This window comes from Bombina bombina, chromosome 1 (assembly GCF_027579735.1).
Source record: "Bombina bombina isolate aBomBom1 chromosome 1, aBomBom1.pri, whole genome shotgun sequence".
Lineage (NCBI taxonomy): Eukaryota > Metazoa > Chordata > Amphibia > Anura > Bombinatoridae > Bombina > Bombina bombina.
The window spans coordinates 595,735,709-595,756,548 of NC_069499.1; the positions used below are offsets into that span (position 1 = coordinate 595,735,709).

General features: G+C 37.5%; 1 protein-coding gene across 1 annotated transcript in view; it reads right to left on the reverse strand.

Moving 5' to 3' along the window:
* Nucleotides 1-281: 281 nt before the first annotated feature.
* Nucleotides 282-20,840, reverse strand: part of PCBP3 (poly(rC) binding protein 3) — a 60,555-nt gene continuing 39,996 nt past the window's right edge. Inside the window, exon 11 of the mRNA XM_053691044.1 lies at nucleotides 282-455. Coding sequence (XP_053547019.1) covers nucleotides 282-455 — 174 coding nt within the window. The remainder of the gene's footprint in view (nucleotides 456-20,840) is intronic.

Sequence of the window (20,840 nt, forward strand, 5' to 3'; positions counted from 1 at the left end):
TTTGTATCTTTATTTGAAAAAGCAGTAATGTAAGGTTACGAGCTGACCCATTTTTGGTTCTGAATTGGTGGCTAAAAATCAGTAAGCACAATCTAGGGTTCTGAACCAAAATGGGCTGGCTCCTTAGCTTAGATTCCAGCTTTTTCAAATAATGATAGCAAGAGAACAAAGAAAAATTGATAATAGGAGTAAATAAGAAAGTTGCTTAAAATTGCATCATCTATCTGAATCAGGAAAGAAAGAACACATTTGGGTTTAGTGTCCCTTTCATTTGGCTTTACTCACCTGGCATTGATCAGATACTGTGCAAGGCTTATATTAGCTGGGCTTCCGGTGATGGTGATCTGTCGTTCTGCTGACCCCTCCATGGCACTGCCAATTTTGATTTGTGCTCCAGACATCTGCCGAATTTCATTGATTTTGCTCCCTTGGCGGCCAATGATGCAGCCTATTAGCTGAAAAAAAGGAAAGCAGCTGAAACACATTGAGAGACTGTAGAAGTAATCTGTTAGAATCCAGAAACTTTTTACAGAAATTCAAAGCTCCAACATGGCTATACCTTGGATTAATATCTGTACCTAATTCAGCAACAAATAAAAAGAAAGGTGTATGCCCCACATGAATATTCTAAACTTAAAAATAAAAAAGAACAAATGGCCAGAACAAATCATATAGGGGAGCCTCGGATGTCTTTGCTCATTATTTTTAACATATACAAATTGCTTTAGGCTGCAGGTAACTAAATGTTATGGAGCAATTGACAACTGAAACAAACCTAGTAGCCCATGTATTTGTTTGCCAGAGTAGGCCATTATGAGTGGTTTTAAATTAATGATACAGCCCTAGTTTTTTGTTATGTTTGTCAGCATGATCTAATGTTCTGCATAGTGCAAGCAGAGTGACAATGTAACACCTGTTTTATTCTTGAGGCCTTAAAGGGACAGTCAAAACCAAAATTGTTATTGTTTAAAAAGATAGATAACACCTTTACTACCCATTACCCAGCTTTGCACAACCAACTTAGTTATATTTATATACTTTATAACATTTGAACCTCTACATTTCTGCCTGTTTGTAAGCCACTACAGACTGCCTCTTATCACTTGCTTTGTATTAGCTTTTCACAAAAGGGGAGTGCTAGTTCCTGTGGGCCATATAGATAACATTGTGCTCACTCCAATAGAGTTATTTAAGAGTCAGCACAACACAGCACTAATTGGCAAAAATCCAAGTTACTGGATAATAAATAAAAAGTAATGTGATCAGGGGGCTGTCAGAAGATGTAATATGATGGTACACTGAGCGCCTCCTACTTTGGGGGACCTGTGGCTCTGATAAATTGACCCCTAGCGGTCAAATGCAAATGGAAAAACAGAAAAATCTGAAATATATCAGAGCGCCAAATAACAATGGCAGGGTCTAGATGAAACCATATGTTCAGAAAATTTTATTCATACAAATATAATACATAAAACATGAATTTGGTACCTAAAATGGCAGATAAAACAAATAAAGACAAATAATCAAGGATCCAAGATTACACAATGTATAAAAAGCCCAATTTCTTGGGTAATTCACAATGTTGTTCAACAGTGGCAGATTAAAAACATAAAATTGTGTAATTGTCTTGCTGATGTTTAGTCTGGGAAAAAATATATATTGTGGACCTAAGGAGGTGAGATAGCAGTGGTCCTACTAATTGTGGTATAAGGTGTCAGTTGATACTTGTATCAAAGTGATTTAACAAGGTGTCTTTTAAATAGTTATTTGTGTGATCAGAGAGTTAGCTAATGATCTCCATAAGTTGAACCTTATGTCAAAGTGATTGATTGGTGTGGCTTTCCAATTAATAATTTATATGAACAAAGAATTTAACTAGTGTCCTCCATGAAGGGTGATAATACAATATAAATAAGCTTAGTGAGATGAAAAATGCAGATGATTTGATGTAAAAAACTTCTGTGTGTCAAAAATAAAAAAAATGGCAATAGTGAAAAGACATCACAAAAAAACGATAAGCAAAGAACAGTGTGTGCACACAAAAACTTGAATAGTGCAGATTGTATAAACAATCTGTCTAGATAAACAATGGACAGTCAGAATGCAGTCTTCACAATTGTGCAAATACAATCCAAATATCAAATCTTTATAAAAAATGTTCCATAGTGGAAAACTTCCAAGTGCAAAAAAGGAAACGAAAAAACTTAGTCCTGAATAAGTGTGAACAATCACACAACAAATAGTGAATGTCAGATTGTGATAATATGTGTAGTGGTTTTCTCCCAATGTTAGGTGCAATATGTCTTCTATGCAGTAGCCCAAACGATAATTTCAACTTGCTGCAGAGATAATTCCTTCTGCCAAAAAGAAATCAATAATAGTGTAGATAGTTTAAAATAAGTAATATTACCAGAGTATCACTCACCAGTCGACGCGTTTCGGTCATACACTGACCTTTATCAAGACTGGTTTTACATTACAATGAAGGTCTTTAAATACCCTGTTTAGTAATCACCTTTTTTCTTTTTTTCGTAATACCAGAAGTGAGTTTTTCAACTTCCGGTTTCGCGTTAGGCTAATATATCTATAAAGTTTATTTAATTCTTCTCAATTTTATTTATAGAGCAAGTTTTACTATTTAATTCATGTCTGTTACATGAGGCTTTTATATTCTGAGACACTTTTTGCGCAATTTTTGCGCGAAGTCTTGGCTTTTACTCCCGTTTTTCTATTGGTAGCCTCATTTCTTATACATACCTTCTTGATTGGCTAGATCAGGGGTGTGTTATAAATGGCCCACATCATTGGCCATAGGTAGTATTATGTGTGTCAGGAACGGATATACCATTAGTGGAATTCCCTGTATTTACAGGTTAGCTTTTCCGTTTTCTCCAACATTGGTGTGTCCGGTCCACGGCGTCATCCTTACTTGTGGGATATTCTCTTCCCCAACAGGAAATGGCAAAGAGTCCCAGCAAAGCTGGTCACATGATCCCTCCTAGGCTCCGCCCACCCCAGTCATTCTCTTTGCTCTTGCACAGGCAACATCTCCACGGAGATGGTTAAGAGTTTTTTGTAGTTTTATTCTTCTATCAAGTGTTTGTTATTTTAAAATAGTGCTGGTATGTACTATTTACTCTGAAACAGAAAAGGATGAAGATTTCTGTTTGTAAGAGGAAGATGATTTTAGCAGCAGTAACTAAAATCGATTGCTGTTTCCACATAGGACTGTTGAGATGAAGTAACTTCAGTTGGGGGAAACAGTTAGCAGACTTTTCTGCTTAAGGTATGACTAGCCATATTTCTAACAAGACCATGTAATGCTGGAAGGCTGTCATTTCCCCTCATGGGGACCGGTAAGCCATTTTCTTAGTTAAACATAAAAGAATAAAGGGCTTCAAAAAGGGCTTAAAAACTGGTAGACATTTTTCTGGGCTAAAACAATTGCTTTACTAGGCATATTATGCAGATTCTAACTAATTATTGGTATTATAATCTTGGGGAACGTTTAGAAAAACGGCAGGCACTGTGTTGGACACCTTTTTCAGATGGGGGCCTTTCTAGTTATAGACAGAGCCTCATTCTGGGACTGTATAGGGGTTAAATGTAAAAACAGCCCCGGTTCCGTTAATTTAAGGGTTAAAGCTCTGAAATTTGGTGTGCAATACTTTTAATGCTTTAAGACACTGTGGTGAAATTTTGGTGAATTTTGAACAATTCCTTCATACTTTTTCACATATTCAGTAATAAAGTGTTTTCAGTTTGAAATTTAAAGTGACAGTAACGGTTTTATTTTAAAACGTTTTTTGTGCTTTGTTGACAAGTTTAAGCCTGTTTAACATGTCTGTACCATTAGATAAGCTATGTTCTATATGTATGAAAGCCAATGTGTCTCCCCATTTAAATTTATGTGATAATTGTGCCATAGTGTCCAAACAAAGTAAGGACAGTAATGCAACAGATAATGATATTGCCCAAGATGATTCCTCAAATGAGGGGAGTAAACATGATACTACATCATCCCCTACTGTGTCTACACCAGTTATGCCCACACAGGAGGCCCCTAGTACATCTAGTGCGCCAATGCTTATTACCATGCAACAATTAACGGCTGTAATGGATAACTCCATAGCAAATCTTTTATCCAAAATGTCTACTTATCAGAGAAAGCGCGATTGCTCTGTTTTAAACACTGAAGAGCAAGAGGACGCTGATGATAACTGTTCTGACATACCCTCGCACCAATCTCAAGGGGCCATGAGGGAGGTTTTGTCTGATTGAGAAATTTCAGATTCAGGAAAAATTTCTCATCAAGCTGAACCTGATGTTGTGACATTTAAATTTAAATTAGAACATCTCTGCGCACTGCTTAAGGAGGTGTTATCTACTCTGGATGATTGTGACAATTTGGTCATTCCAGAGAAATTATGTAAGATGGACAAGTTCCTAGAGGTTCCGGTGCCCCCGACGCTTTTCCTATACCCAAGCGGGTGGCGGACATAGTAAATAAAGAGTGGGAAAGGCCCGGCATACCTTTTGTTCCCCCCCCCTATATTTAAGAAATTATTTCCTATAGTCGACCCCAGAAAGGACTTATGGCAGACAGTCCCCAAGGTCGAGGGGGTGGTTTCTACTCTAAACAAACGCACTACTATTCCTATCGAAGATAGTTGTGCTTTCTAAGATCCTATGGATAAGAAATTAGAGGGTTTGCTTAAAAAGATTTTTGTACAGCAAGGTTACCTTCTACAACCAATTTCATGCATTGTTCCTGTCACTACGGCAGCGTGTTTCTGGTTCGAGGAACTAGAAAAATCGCTCAGTAAAGAATCTTCGTATGAGGAGGTTATGGACAGAGTTCAAGCACTTAAATTGGCTAACTCTTTTGTTTTAGATGCCGCTTTGCAATTAGCTAGATTAGCGGCGAAAAATTCAGGGTTTGCTTTCGTGGCGCGCAGAGTGCTTTGGCTAAAGTCTTGGTCAGCGGATGTGTCTTCCAAGACAAAATTGCTTAACATTCCTTTCAAAGGTAAAACATTATTTGGACCTGATTTGAAAGAGATTATTTCAGACATCACTGGGGGAAAGGGCCACGCCCTCCCACAGGATAGGTCTTTTAAGGCTAATAATAAGCCTAATTTTCGTCCCTTTCGCAGAAACGGACCAGTCTCTAATTCTGTATCCTCTAAGCAAGAGGGTAATACTTCACAACCCAAACCAGCCTGGAAACCAATGCAAGGCTGGAACAAGGGTAAGCAGGCCAAGAAGCCTACCACTGCTACCAAAACAGCATGAAGGGATAGCCCTCGATCCGGGACCGGATCTAGTGGGGGGCAGACTTTCTCTCTTTGCTCAGGCTTGGGCAAGAGATGTTCAGGATCCTTGGGCGCTAGAAATAGTTTCTCAAGGTTATCTCCTGGAATTCAAGGAACTACCCCCAAGGGGAAGGTTCCACAGGTCTCAATTATCTTCAAACCAAATAAAGAGACAGGCATTCTTACATTGTGTAGAAGACCTGTTAAAGATGGGAGTGATACATCCAGTTCCAATAAGAGAACAAGGAATGGGATTTTATTCCAATCTGTTCATAGTTCCCAAAAAAGAGGGAACATTCAGACCAATTTTGGATCTAAAGATCCTAAACAAATTTCTCAGGGTACCATCGTTCAAAATGGAAACTATTCGAACGATCCTACCTACTATCCAGGAAAATCAATTTATGACTACCGTGGATTTAAAGGATGCGTACCTACATATTCCTATCCACAAGGAACATCATCAGTTCCTAAGGTTCGCTTTTCTGGACAAGCATTACCAGTTTATGGCACTTCCATTTGGATTAGCCACTGCTCCAAGGATTTTCACAAAGGTACTAGGGTCCCTTCTAGCGGTTCTAAGACCAAGGGGAATTGCAGTAGTACCTTACTTGGACGACATCCTGATTCAAGCGTCGTCCCTGTCAAAAGCAAAGGCTCATACGGACATCGTCCTAGCCTTTCTCAGATCTCACGGATGGAAGGTGAACAAAGAAAAAAGTTCTCTGTCCCCGTCAACAAGAGTTCCCTTCTTGGGAACAATAATAGATTCCTTAGAAATGAGGATTTTTCTGACAGAGGTCAGAAAATCAAAACTTCTAAGCTCTTGTCAAGTACTTCATTCTGTTCCTCGTCCTTCCATAGCGCAGTGCATGGAAGTAATAGGATTGATGGTTGCAACAATGGACATAGTTCCTTTTGCACGAATTCATCTAAGACCATTACAACTGTGCATGCTCAGACAGTGGAATGGGGATTATACAGACTTGTCTCCGACGATTCAAGTAGATCAAAAGACCAGAGATTCACTCCGTTGGTGGCTGACCCTGGACAATCTGTCACAGGGAATCAGCTTCCGCAGACCAGAGTGGGTCATTGTCACGACCGACGCCAGCCTAGTGGGCTGGGGCGCGGTCTGGGAATCCCTGAAAGCTCAGGGTCTATGGTCTCAGGAAGAGTCTCTTCTCCCGATAAACATTCTGGAATTGAGAGCGATATTCAATGCTCTCAAAGCTTGGCCTCAACTAGCAAAGGCCAAATTCATAAGGTTTCAGTCAGACAACATGACGACCGTTGCATATATCAATCATCAGGGGGGAACAAGGACTTCCCTGGCGATGAAAGAAGTGACCAAGATAATTCAATGGGCGGAGGATCACTCCTGCCACTTGTCTGCGATCCACATCCCAGGAGTGGAAAATTGGGAAGCGGATTTTCTGAGTCGTCAGACATTCCATCCGGGGGAGTGGGAACTCCATCCGGAAATCTTTGCCCAAATAACTCAATTATGGGGCATTCCAGACATGGATCTGATGGCGTCTCGTCAGAACTTCAAGGTTCCTTGCTACGGGTCCAGATCCAGGGATCCCAAGGCAACCCTAGTAGATGCACTAGTAGCACCTTGGACCTTCAACCTAGCTTATGTATTCCCACCATTTCCTCTCATCCCCAGGCTGGTAGCCAGGATCAATCAAGAGAGGGCCTCGGTGATCTTGATAGCTCCTGCGTGGCCATGCAGGACTTGGTATGCAGACCTGGTGAATATGTCATCGGCTCCACCATGGAAGCTACCTTTGAGGCAGGACCTTCTTGTTCAGGGTCCTTTCGAACATCTGAATCTGGTTTCCCTCCAACTGACGGCTTGGAGATTGAACGCTTGATTTTATCAAAGCGTGGGTTTTCAGATTCTGTAATAGATACTCTGATTCAGGCTAGAAAGCCTGTAACTAGAAAAATTTACCATAAAATAGGGAAAAAATATATCTGTTGGTGTGAATCTAAAGGATTCCCATGGAACAAGATAAAAATTCCTAAGATTCTATCCTTTCTACAAGAAGGTTTGGAGAAAGGATTATCTGCAAGTTCTCTGAAGGGACAGATCTCTGCTTTATCTGTTTTACTTCACAAAAGACTGGCAGCTGTGCCAGATGTTCAAGCATTTGTTCAGGCTCTGGTTAGGATCAAGCCTGTTTACAGACCTTTGACTCCTCCCTGGAGTCTAAATCTAGTTCTTTCAGTTCTTCAAGGGGTTCCGTTTGAACCCTTACATTCCGTAGATATTAAGTTATTATCTTGGAAAGTTTTGTTTTTGGTTGCAATTTCTTCTGCTAGAAGAGTTTCAGAGTTATCTGCTCTGCAGTGTTCTCCGCCCTATCTGGTGTTCCATGCAGATAAGGTGGTTTTGCGTACTAAGCCTGGTTTTCTTCCGAAAGTTGTTTCCAACAAAAATATTAACCAGGAGATAGTTGTACCTTCTTTGTGTCCGAATCCAGTTTCAAAGAAGGAACGTTTGTTACACAATTTGGACGTAGTCCGTGCTCTAAAATTCTATTTAGAGGCTACTAAAGATTTCAGACAAACATCTTCCTTGTTTGTTGTTTATTCTGGTAAAAGGAGAGGTCAAAAAGCGACTTCTACCTCTCTTTCCTTTTGGCTTAAAAGCATTATCCGATTGGCTTATGAGACTGCCGGACGGCAGCCTCCTGAAAGAATCACAGCTCACTCCACTAGGGCTGTGGCTTCCACATGGGCCTTCAAGAACGAGGCTTCTGTTGACCAGATATGTAAGGCAGCGACTTGGTCTTCACTGCACACTTTTGCCAAATTTTACAAATTTGATACTTTTGCTTCTTCGGAGGCTATTTTTGGGAGAAAGGTTTTGCAAGCCGTGGTGCCTTCCATTTAGGTGACCTGATTTGCTCCCTCCCTTCATCCGTGTCCTAAAGCTTTGGTATTGGTTCCCACAAGTAAGGATGATGCCGTGGACCGGACACACCAATGTTGGAGAAAACAGAATTTATGCTTACCTGATAAATTACTTTCTCCAACGGTGTGTCCGGTCCACGGCCCGCCCTGTTTTTTTAATCAGGTCTGATGAATTATTTTCTCTAACTACAGTCACCACGGTATCATATGGTTTCTCCTATATATATTTCCTCCTGTCCGTCGGTCGAATGACTGGGGTGGGCGGAGCCTAGGAGGGATCATGTGACCAGCTTTGCTGGGACTCTTTGCCATTTCCTGTTGGGGAAGAGAATATCCCACAAGTAAGGATGACGCCGTGGACCGGACACATCGTTGGAGAAAGTAATTTATCAGGTAAGCATAAATTCTGTTTTTTCTGCGTTCCTATTGGATGGTAGCAAGCCTATCCACATCCATTACTGATTGGTTAGATTTAGGGGTGTGTCGTGACTTGAAGAATACTATTGGTCCCTATACGAGTGTAAAGAGATATGTAGTGGTGTGTTCTCAAATGATAATATATACCGAGGTGTACTCAAGATATATACATATATGATAAAAAATATATACACAGAGGTGCAATGGGGATATACATAATAAAACCTTTACATCACGTAAATGTATAAGTCTAAAAAGAATGCGATAGTCATCTAAGGAGATAGAGCAACCCTATTCATTTTCTTAGTACTTATAACGAGTAAATAGTGTATTTCAACCATATGGCTCACCTGTCACCTTTAATATTTCAAAATTGCGAAGTTTAACCAGGCTATCTTTAAGAAACATATTCTATGATTGATTGTTTACACGGTAAATACCAAATGTTTCTGATTTTTCACCAATAGAAATAAATATTGGAGGACCCAAATATTTCTGATTTTTCAACATTATAATTAAATGTCAGAGAACCCAAAACGAGATATGTCTATATTCCTGTATATCATACAAGCTTGATGTATCGTCTATGCTGTTTATAAATCAGTCATAATCTTTTATAAAACTTGAGTGATCTTGCAGCTCTTATAAATTTAAATATCTATTTTGACTTGGAGATGGAATGAGACCAAATTATATCGATGAGTAAAAAATATATAATAGTGTGTATTTGTAGGAAGGGTAATTGTCACCTTAAAATATCAGAAGAGATTTTTTCTTTCTTTTTCTTTCAGTTTATACTAAATTAGATCAAAGGGCTACCGTTATACTTCAACTAAATGCTAAGGATTAATTAGAATTTCTCAAAGGTAGCTTTATCTTGATTGGTAAATTAAGGATATAAAGGAAGCTTATATTGTTAATCGTCCTATATGGGATTGCATTTGTTGATATGATAGACTGTTGTAAATTAAAAGGGGCTTATATTGTTAGCCTTCCTAGTAGGATTACATTGAGTGATATATCGACTTATTAAATTGAAAACTATTCATGTTCATTTTTAATTATAGTCGTCAAGTTGTTAAACCATATGTTAATCTGACTAAGGCTCTGCCCTCCAAAGGAGGGACTGTGCTCACCAATAATATGGGACAGTTTAGACATCTATTGGAATATTAGTCTGGACAGAGATGGAGATTGTACACATTAGATAAAAAGAGAGATCCAAAGAGAGAGATTTACACACCAGTTCCTATTTTTTATTCCATTGTTCTGATATTCACTTTATCTGGTTGTGATCATATATAGTTGTTTGATCAGGTCAAGGTAAGACAACTTGGAGAAATGTTCATGATTCTTTTATTCATTCACTTAGATAGATTTGAAGGCGGAGTATATTCTATTATCTTTATTCTGTCCATCAATACATACAGAATCTTCAGTTTTTTTCAAGAGAAATAGAGTTAGGTAGTTTCACCAGGTCATCAGATTGTCTTGCTCAGATGTAAAAATAGGGAAAGCGAGGTTTGTGATATATTTGTTGATGACCCGGTGAAACTACCTAACTCTATTTCTCTTGAAAAAAACAGAAGATTCTGTATGTATTGATGGAAAGAATTAAGATAATAGAATATACTCCGCCTTCAAATCTAAGTGAATGAATAAAAGAATCATGAACATTTCTCCAAGTTGTCTTACCTTGACCTGATGAAACAACTATATATGATCACAACCAGATAAAGTGAAAATCAGAACAATGGAATAAAAAATAGGAACTGGTGTGTAAATCTCTCTCTTTGGATCTCTCTTTTTATCTAATGTGTACAATCTCCATCTCTGTCCAGACTAATATTCCAATAGTTGTCTAAACTGTCCCATATTATTGGTGAGCACAGTCCCTCCTTTGGAGGGCAGAGCCTTAGTCAGATTAACATATGGTTTAACAACTTGACGACTATAATTAAAAATGAACATGAATAGTTTTCAATTTAATAAGTCGATATATCACTCAATGTAATCCTACTAGGAAGGCTAACAATATAAGCCCCTTCTTTTAAAATGAGTATACAAAGTCCTAATTTACAACAGTCTATCATATCAACAAATGCAATCCCATATAGGACGATTAACAATATAAGCTTCCTTTATATCCTTAATTTACCAATCAAGATAAAGCTACCTTTGAGAAATTCTAATTAATCCTTAGCATTTAGTTGAAGTATAACGGTAGCCCTTTGATCTAATTTAGTATAAACTGAAAGAAAAAGAAAGAAAAAATCTCTTCTGATATTTTAAGGTGACAATTACCCTTCCTACAAAAACACACTATTATATATTTTTTACCCATCGATATAATTTGGTCTCATTCCATCTCCAAGTCAAAATAGATATTTAAATTTATAAGAGCTGCAAGATCACTCAAGTTTTATAAAAGATTATGACTGATTTATAAACAGCATAGACGATACATCAAGCTTGTATGATATACAGGAATATAGACATATCTCGTTTTGGGTTCTCTGACATTTAATTATAATGTTGAAAAATCAGAAATATTTGGGTCCTCCAATATTTATTTCTAATGGTGAAAAATCAGAAACATTTGGTATTTACCGTGTAAACAATCAATCATAGAATATGTTTCTTAAAGATAGCCTGGTTAAACTTCGCAATTTTGAAATATTAAAGGTGACAGATGAGCCATATGGTTGAAATACACTATTTACTCATTATAAGTACTAAGAAAATGAATAGGGTTGCTCTATCTCCTTAGATGACTATCGCATTCTTTTTAGACTTATACATTTACGTGATGTAAAGGTTTTATTATGTATATCCCCATTGCACCTCTGTGTATATATTTTTTATCATATATGTATATATCTTGAGTACACCTCGGTATATATTATCATTTGAGAACACACCACTACATATCTCTTTACACTCGTATAGGGACCAATAGTATTCTTCAAGTCACGACACACCCCTAAATCTAACCAATCAGTAATGGATGTGGATAGGCTTGCTACCATCCAATAGGAACGCAGAAAAAACAGAAAAGCTAACCTGTAAATACAGGGAATTCCACTAATGGTATATCCGTTCCTGACACACATAATACTACCTATGGCCAATGATGTGGGCCATTTATAACACACCCCTGATCTAGCCAATCAGGAAGGTATGTATAAGAAATGAGGCTACCAATAGAAAAACGGAAGTAAAAGCCAAGACTTCGCGCAAAAATTGCGCAAAAAGTGTCTCAGAATATAAAAGCCTCATGTTACAGACATGAATTAAATAGTAAAACTTGCTCTATAAATAAAATTGAGAAGAATTAAATAAACTTTATAGATATATTAGCCTAACGCGAAACCGGAAGTTGAAAAACTCACTTCCGGTATTACGAAAAAAAGAAAAAAGGTAATTACTAAACAGGGTATTTAAAGAGCTTCATTGTAATGTAAAACCAGTCTTGATAAAGGTCAGTGTATGACCGAAACGCGTCGACTGGTGAGTGATACTCTGGTAATATTACTTATTTTAAACTATCTACACTATTATTGATTTCTTTTTGGCAGAAGGAATTATCTCTGCAGCAAGTTGAAATTATCGTTTGGGCTACTGCATAGAAGACATATTGCACCTAACATTGGGAGAAAACCACTACACATATTATCACAATCTGACATTCACTATTTGTTGTGTGATTGTTCACACTTATTCAGGACTAAGTTTTTTCGTTTCCTTTTTTGCACTTGGAAGTTTTCCACTATGGAACATTTTTTATAAAGATTTGATATTTGGTTTGTATTTGCACAATTGTGAAGACTGCATTCTGACTGTCCATTGTTTATCTAGACAGATTGTTTATACAATCTGCACTATTCAAGTTTTTGTGTGCACACACTGTTCTTTGCTTATCGTTATTTTGTGATGTCTTTTCACTATTGCCATTTTTTTTATTTTTGACACACAGAAGTTTTTTACATCAAATCATCTGCATTTTTCATCTCACTAAGCTTATTTATATTGTATTATCACCCTTCATGGAGGCCACTAGTTAAATTATTTGTTCATATAAATTATTAATTGGAAAGCCACACCAATCAATCACTTTGACATAAGGTTCAATTTATGGAGATCATTAGCTAACTCTCTGATCACACAAATAACTATTTAAAAGACACCTTGTTAAATCACTTTGATACAAGTATCAACTGACACCTTATACCACAATTAGTAGGACCACTGCTATCTCACCTCCTTAGGTCCACAATATATATTTTTTCCCAGACTTAACATCAGCAAGACAATTACACAATTTTATGTTTTTAATCTGCCACTGTTGAACAACATTGTGAATTACCCAAGAAATTGGGCTTTTTATTCATTGTGAAATCTTGGATCCTTCATTATTTGTTTTTATTTGTTTTATCTGCCATTTTAGGTACCAAATTCATGTTTTATGTATTATATTTGTATGAATAAAATTTTCTGAACATATGGTTTCATCTAGACCCTGCCATTGTTATTTGGCGCTCTGATATATTTCTGATTTGGCTGTCAGAAGATGCTTAGATACAAGGTAATCACAGAGGTAAAAAGTATTTCTTTCATGTAATTGGCAAGAGTCCATGAGCTAGTGACGTATGGGATATACAATCCTACCAGGAGGGTCAAAGTTTCCCAAACCTCAAAATGCCTATAAATACACCCCTCACCAAACCCACAATTCAGTTTTAATAACTTTGCCTCCTATGGAGGTGGTGAAGTAAGTTTGTGCTAAGATTTCTACGTTGATATGCGCTTCTCAGCATTGTTGAAGCCCGATTCCTCTCAGAGTACAGCGAATGTCAGAGGGACGTGAAAAGAGTATCACTTACGAATATGATGATTTCCTTAATGGGGGTCTATTTCATAGGTTCTCTGTTATCGGTCGTAGAGATTCATCTCCTACCTCCCTTTTCAGATCGACGATATACTCTCAATTTACCATTACCTCTACTGATAACTGTTTTAGTACTGGTTTGGCTATCTGCTATATGGGGATGGGTGTCTTTTGGTAAGTATGTTTTTTATTACTTAAGACACCTCAGCTATGGTTTGGCACTTTATGTATTTATATAAAGTTCTAAATATATGTATTGTACTTATATTTGGCATGAGTCAGGTTCATGTATTTCCTTCTGCAGACTGTCAGTTTCATTTTTGGGGAATATAAACATTTTTTTAAGAAATTTATTTCTTACCTGGGGTTTAGTCTTTATTTCAATTGACTACTTCTTGCAAATTGCGGGTGGTATTAGGCCCGCGGGTGCGTCAAATGCTAAACTTTATTGCGTCATTCTTGGCACGAAAATATTTTTGGCACGGAAAAATACGTCTATGATGCAACTTCGTAATTTCCGGCATCATACTTGATGCCAAAACCTTTCACACGGTTGCGTCATTAGTGACGCAAGTGTGTCATTTCCGGTTATTTTTGGTGCCAAAAAAGTTTGTTACGTTGTTTTTCATTATTTCAATACCCCATTGATGTTTGCCTCTTGCCTTTTTCTCTATCAGAGGGCTATGCTATTTGCATTTTTTCCCATTCCTGAAACTGTCATATAAGAAAATTGATAATTTTGCTTTATATGTTGTTTTTTCTCTTACATTTTGCAAGATGTCTCAATCTAATCCTGCCTCAAAAGTTTCTGCTGGAACATTGCTGCCTGACATTGATTCTACCAAAGCTAAGTGCATTTGTTGTAAAATTGTAGAAATTATTTCGCTGAATGTCATTTGTAATAGTTGTCATGATAAACTTTTACATGTAGATAGTGTATCTATCAGTAATAGTACATTGCCAGTTGCAGTTCCTTCAACTTCTAATGTGCATGATATACCTGTAAATTATAAAGAATTTGTTTCTGATTCTATCCTGAAGGCTTTGTCTGCATTTCCACCTTCTAATAAACGTAAAAGGTCTTTTAAAAATTCTCATTTAGATGATGAAATTTCAAATGACCAACAACATAATAATTCCCCAAACATTGACACTGACAAATCTACTTATTTAATTAAAATAGAGTATATGCGTTCTTTATTAAAGGAAGTGTTAATTACTTTGGATATTGAGGTAACCAGTCCTCTTGATGTTCAGTCTAATAAACGTTTAAATGCTGTTTTTAAACCTCCTGTGGTTTCTCCAGGGGTTTTTCCTATTCCTGAGGCTATTTCTGGTATGATTTCTAAGGAATGGAATAAGCCAGGTACCAGCTATATAAACTATAGAGTTTTGGGAAAAAATCCCCAAAGTTGATGGGGCTATTTCTAAACCACTATTCCTATGGAAGATAGTACTTCCTTTAAGGATCCTTTAGATAGGAAGCTTGAATCTTATCTAAGGAAGGCCTATTTATATTCAGGTCATCTTCTCAGACCTGCAATTTTTTTGGCTGATGTTGCGGCTGCATCAACTTTCTGGTTGGAGAATTTAGCGCAACAGGAATTGGATTCTGACTTATCTAGCATTATTCGCTTACTGCAATATGCCAATCATTTTATTTGTGATGCCATTTTTGATATTATCAAAATTTATGTTAGATCCATGTCTTTAGCTATATTAGCTAGAAAACCTTTGTGGCTTAAATCTTGGAATGCTGATATGACATCTAAATCTAGATTACTATCTCTTTCTTTCCAAGGTAATAATTTATTTGGTTCTCAGTTGGATTCTATTATTTCAACTGTCACTGGGGGAAAGGGAGTTTTTCTGTCTCAGGATAAAAAACCTAAGGGTAAATCTAAGGCTTCTAACCATTTTCGTTCCTTTCATCAGAATAAGGAACAAAAACTCAATCCTCCCCCCAGCAGTAAAACAAATAAGGATAATGATAGAAACAGCCAAAGTGCTGTGTTTGTGTGAAAAATAATAATAAAAAAAATGTAACCAGTAAATTTGGCCAGGTGTTGTGACTAAGTGGCTAAAAAAAAAAAAAAGACTAGACATAGCCATTTTGAAATATCCTGGGTTGTCTACATGATGGGGTAATTTTCATTCCTGGGCTGCCATAATGTCTCAAAGGGGACATAGGCCTATAAAGTGAATGTGCCAAATTTCCATGTAAATGGGCAGGCACCATGTTTGGCCCTGTTACTTACCAAAACCCCAAAATATATTTACATGGGGTATTGTTGTAAAATCTATTAGGATTATGATATCCACAATAATTTCATAATTTCTCACACTTATTTAGATTTTATTCATATAAAATTAAAGTTTATATATAAATTTTTGATGTTAAAAGAAAGCCCTATTTGTCCTCTAAAAAGCAATATATAATGAGTGTAGGTGCACTTAAAGGGATACTGAATCCAAATTTTTTATTTCCTGATTCAGATAGAGAATGCAATTTTAAGCAACTTTCTAATTTTCTCCCATTATCAATATTTATTCGTTCTCTTGGTATCTTTATTTGAAAAAGCAGAAATGTAAGCTTATCTGCTTCCAATTGGAAGCCTTCCTCAAATTGGAATAAATCCAAGCCATTTAGGAAACCAAAGTCAGCCCCTAAGTCCGCATGAAGGTGCGGCCCTCATTCCAGCTCAGCTGGTAGGGGTCAGATTAAGGTTTTTCAAGGATATTTGGATAAAATCTGTCCAAAATCAATGGATTCAGAGCATTGTCTCTCAAGGGTATTGAATAGGATTCAGAGTAAGACCTCCTGTGAGAAGATTTTTTCTCTTACGTATCCCAGCAAATCCAGTAAAAGCTCAGGCTTTCCTGAAGTGAGTTTCAGACCTGGAGTCTTCAGGGGTAATCATGCCAGTTCCTCTTCAGGAACAAGGTTTGGGGTTTTATTCAAATCTATTCATTGTCCCAAAAAAGGAAAATTTATTCAGACCAGTTCTGGATCTGAAAATTTTGAATCGTTATGTAAGAGTATAAACTTTCAAGATGGTGACTATAAGGACTATTCTGCCTTTTGTTCAGCGAGGACATTATGTGTCCACAATAGACTTGCAGGATGCATACCTTCATATTCCGATTCATCCAGAACATTATCAGTTTCTGAGATTCTCTTTTCTAAACATGCATTACCAATTTGTTGCTCTTCCATTTGGCCTAGCGACAGCTCCAAGAATCTTTTCAAAGGTTCTGGGTGCCCTACTTTCTGTAATCAGAGAACAGGGTATTGCGGTGTTTCCTTATTTGGATGATATCTTGGTACTAGCTCAGTCTTTACGTACTGCAGAATCTCACACGAATCAACTAGTGTTGTTTCTTCGGAAACATGGTTGGAGGATCAATTTACGAAAAAGTTTCTTGATTCTTCAGACAAGGGTCACCTTTTTAGGCTTCCAGATAGATTCAGTGTCCATGACTCTGTCTCTAACAGACAAGAGACGTTTTAAATTGGTTGCAGCCTGCCGGCACCTTCAGTCTCAGTCATTCCCTTCAGTCGCTATGTGCATGGAAGTTTTAGGTCTCATGACTGCAGCATCAGACGCGATCCCCTTTGCTCATTTTCACATGAGGCCTCTACAGCTTTGTATGCTGAACCAATGGTGCAGGGATTATACAAAGATATCACAATTAATATCCTTAAATCCCAATGTACGACACTCTCTGACATGGTGGACAGATCACCATCGTTTAGTTCAAGAGGCTTCTTTTGTTCAGCCAACCTGGACTGTGATCACAACAGATGCAAGTCTTTCAGGTTGGGGAGCTGTTTGGGGATCTCTGACAGCACAAGGGGTTTGGAAATCTCAAGAGGCAAGATTACCAATAAATATTTTAGAACTCCGTGCAATTCTCAGAGCTCTTCAGTTTTGGCCTCTGTTAAAGAGAGAACCGTTCATTTGTTTTCAGACAGACAATATCACAACAGTGGCATATGTCAATCATCAGGGTGGGACTCACAGTCCCCAAGATATGAAAGAAGTATCTCGGATACTTGCTTGGGTGGAATCCAGCTCCTGTCTAATCTCTGCGGTACATATCCCAGGTATAGACAATTGGGAGGTGGATTATCTCAGCCGCCAGACTTTACATCCAGGGGAGTGGTCTCTCTATCCAGATGTATTTTCTCAGATTGTTCAGATGTGGGGTCTTCCAGAGATAGATCTCATCGCCTCTCATCTAAACAAGAAACTTCCCAGATACCTGTCCAGGTCCAGGGATGTTCAGGCGGAAGCAGTGGATGCGCTGACACTTCCTTGGTGTTATCATCCTGCTTACATTTTCCCGCCTCTAGTTCTCCTTCCAAGAGTGATCTCCAAAATCATCATGGAACAATCATTTGTGTTGCTGGTGGCTCCTGCATGGCCACACAGGTTTTGGTATGCGGATATGGTTCAGATGTCCATTTGCCCGCCTTGGCCACTTCCGTTACGGCCAGACCTACTATCTCAAGGTCCATTTTTCCATCAGGATCTCAAATCATTAAATTTGAAGGTATGGAAATTGAACGCTTAGTACTAAGTCATAGAGGTTTCTCTGACTCAGTGATTAATACTATGCTACAAGCTCGTAAATCTGTCTCTAGAAAGATTTATTATAGAGTTTGGAAGACTTACATTTCATGGTGTTCTTCTCATAAATTCTCCTGGCATTCTTTTAGAATTCCTAGAATTTTACAGTTTCTTCAGGATGGTTTGGATAAGGGTTTGTCTGCAAGTTCCTTGAGAGGACAAATCTCTGCTCTTTCTGTTTTATTTCACAGAAAGATTGCTATACTTCCTGATATACACTGTTTTGTACAGGCTTTAGTTCATATTAAGCATGTCATTAAATCAATTTCTCCTCCTTGGAGTCTTAATATGGTTCTGAAGGCTTTACAGGCTCCTCCATTTGAACCTATGCATTCTTTGGACATTAATCTACTTTCTTTGAAAGTGTTGTTCCTTTTGGCCATTTCTTCTGCTAGAAGAGTTTCTGAGCTATCTGCTCTTTCTTGTGAGTCTCCTTTTCTGATTTTTCATCAGGATAAGGCAGTTTTGCTGACTTCATTTCAATTTTTACCTAAAGGTGGTGAATTCTAACAACATTAATAGAGAAATTGTTGTCCCTTCCTTATGTCCTAATCCTAAGAATTCTTTGGAAAGATCCTTACATTCTTTGGATGTGGTAAGAGCTTTGAAATATTATGTTGAAGCTACTAAAGATTTCAGGAAGACTTCCAGTCTATTTGTTATATTTTCTAGTCCTAGGAAAGGTCAGAATGCTTCTGCTCTTTCCTTGGCTTCTTGGTTGAAACTTTTGATTCATCAAGCTTATTTGGAGTCGGGTTAGGCCCCGCCTCAGAGAATTACAGCTCATTCTACTAGATCAGTCTTCACTTCGTGGGCTTTTAAGAATGAAGCTTCAGTTGATCAGATTTGCAAAGCAGCAACTTGGTCTTCTTTGCATACATTTACTAAATTCTATCGTTTTGATGTATTTGCTTCTTCGGAAGCAGTTTTTGGTAGAAAAGTTCTTCAGGCAGCTGTTTTAGTTTGATTCTTCTGCTTTTGATTTAAGTTTTTTTCTTTTGAATTATGAAAATAAACTTATTATTTTGGGTTGTGGATTATTTTTTTCTGCGAAAAATGGCTGTTTTTATTTTATTCCCTCCCTCTCTAGTGACTCTTGAGTGGAGATCCACATCTTGGATATTTCTATCCCATACATCACTAGCTCATGGACTCTTGACAATTACATGAAAGAAAGGTAATTTATGTAAGAACTTACCTGATAAATTCATTTCTTTCATATTGGCAAGAGTCCATGAGGCCCACCCTTTTTATGGTGGTTATGATTTTTTGTATAAAGCACAATTATTTTCAAATTTCTTTTGTTGATGCTTTCTACTCCTTTCTTTATCACCCCACTGCTTGGCTATTCGTTAACCCCTTAATGACCGGACCATTTTTCAATTTTCTTACCCTTAATGACAATGGCTATTTTTACATTTCTGCAGTGTTTGTGTTTAGCTGTAATTTTCCTCTTACTCATTTACTGTACCCACACATATTATATACCGTTTTTCTCACCATAAAATGGACATTCTAAAGAAACCATTATTTTCATCATATCTTATAATTTACTAAAAAAAAAAAAGATAAAATATGAGGAAAAAATGGAAAAAAACACGCTTTTTCTAACTTTGACCCCAAAATCTGTTACACATCTACAATCACCAAAAAACACCCATGCTAAATAGTTTTATAAATTTTGCCCTGAGTTTAGAAATACCCAATGTTTACACATTCTTTGATTTTTTTGCAATTTATGGAGCAATAAATACAAGTAGCACTTTGCTATTTCCAAATCACTTTTTTTCAAAATTAGCGCTAGTTACATTGGAACCCTGATATCTGTCAGGAATACCTGAATATCCCTTGACATGTATATATATTTTTTTAGAAGACAACCCAAAGTATTGATCTAGGCCCATTTTGGTATATTTCATGCCACCATTTCACCGCCAAATGCGATTAAAAAAAAAAAAAGTTAACTATTTCACAAATTTTGTCACAAACTTTAGGTTTCCCACTGAAATTATTTACAAACAGCTTCTGCAATTATGGCACAAATGGTTGTAAATGCTTCTCTGGGATCCCCTTTTTTCAGAAATAACAGACTTATATGGCTTTGGGGTTGCTTTTTGGTAATTAGAAGGCAGCTAAATTCCGCTGCGCACCACACGTGAATTATGCCCAGCAGTGAAGGGGTTAAATTAGGTAGCTTTTAGGGAGCTTGCAGGGTTAATTTTAGAGATCAGCCTCCCACCTTACACATCCCACCCCCTGATCCCTCCCAAACAGCTCTCTTCCCTCCCCCACCCCACAATTGTTACCGCCATCTTAAGTACTGGCAGAAAGTCTGCCAGTACTAAATAAGAGTTTTTTTGGGTTTTTTTTACATAAAAATAATAAAATCTTTTAGCTGGGATGGACCCCTGCCTTAGCCCCAACCTCCCTGATCCCCCCTCCAGCTCTCTAACCCTCTCCCCTACCTAATTACCGCCATCTTGGGTACTGGCAGCTGTCTGCCAGTACCCACTTTGGCCCCAAAAAACAAAGTATTTTTATTTTATTTTTCAATTAACTCTTTCTGTAGTGTAGCAGCCCCTCCACAATACCCCCACAATAAACCCACCCCCCTCCCCCTCCCAGATCCATTTATATTTGAAAAAAAAAATTTTTACCTTT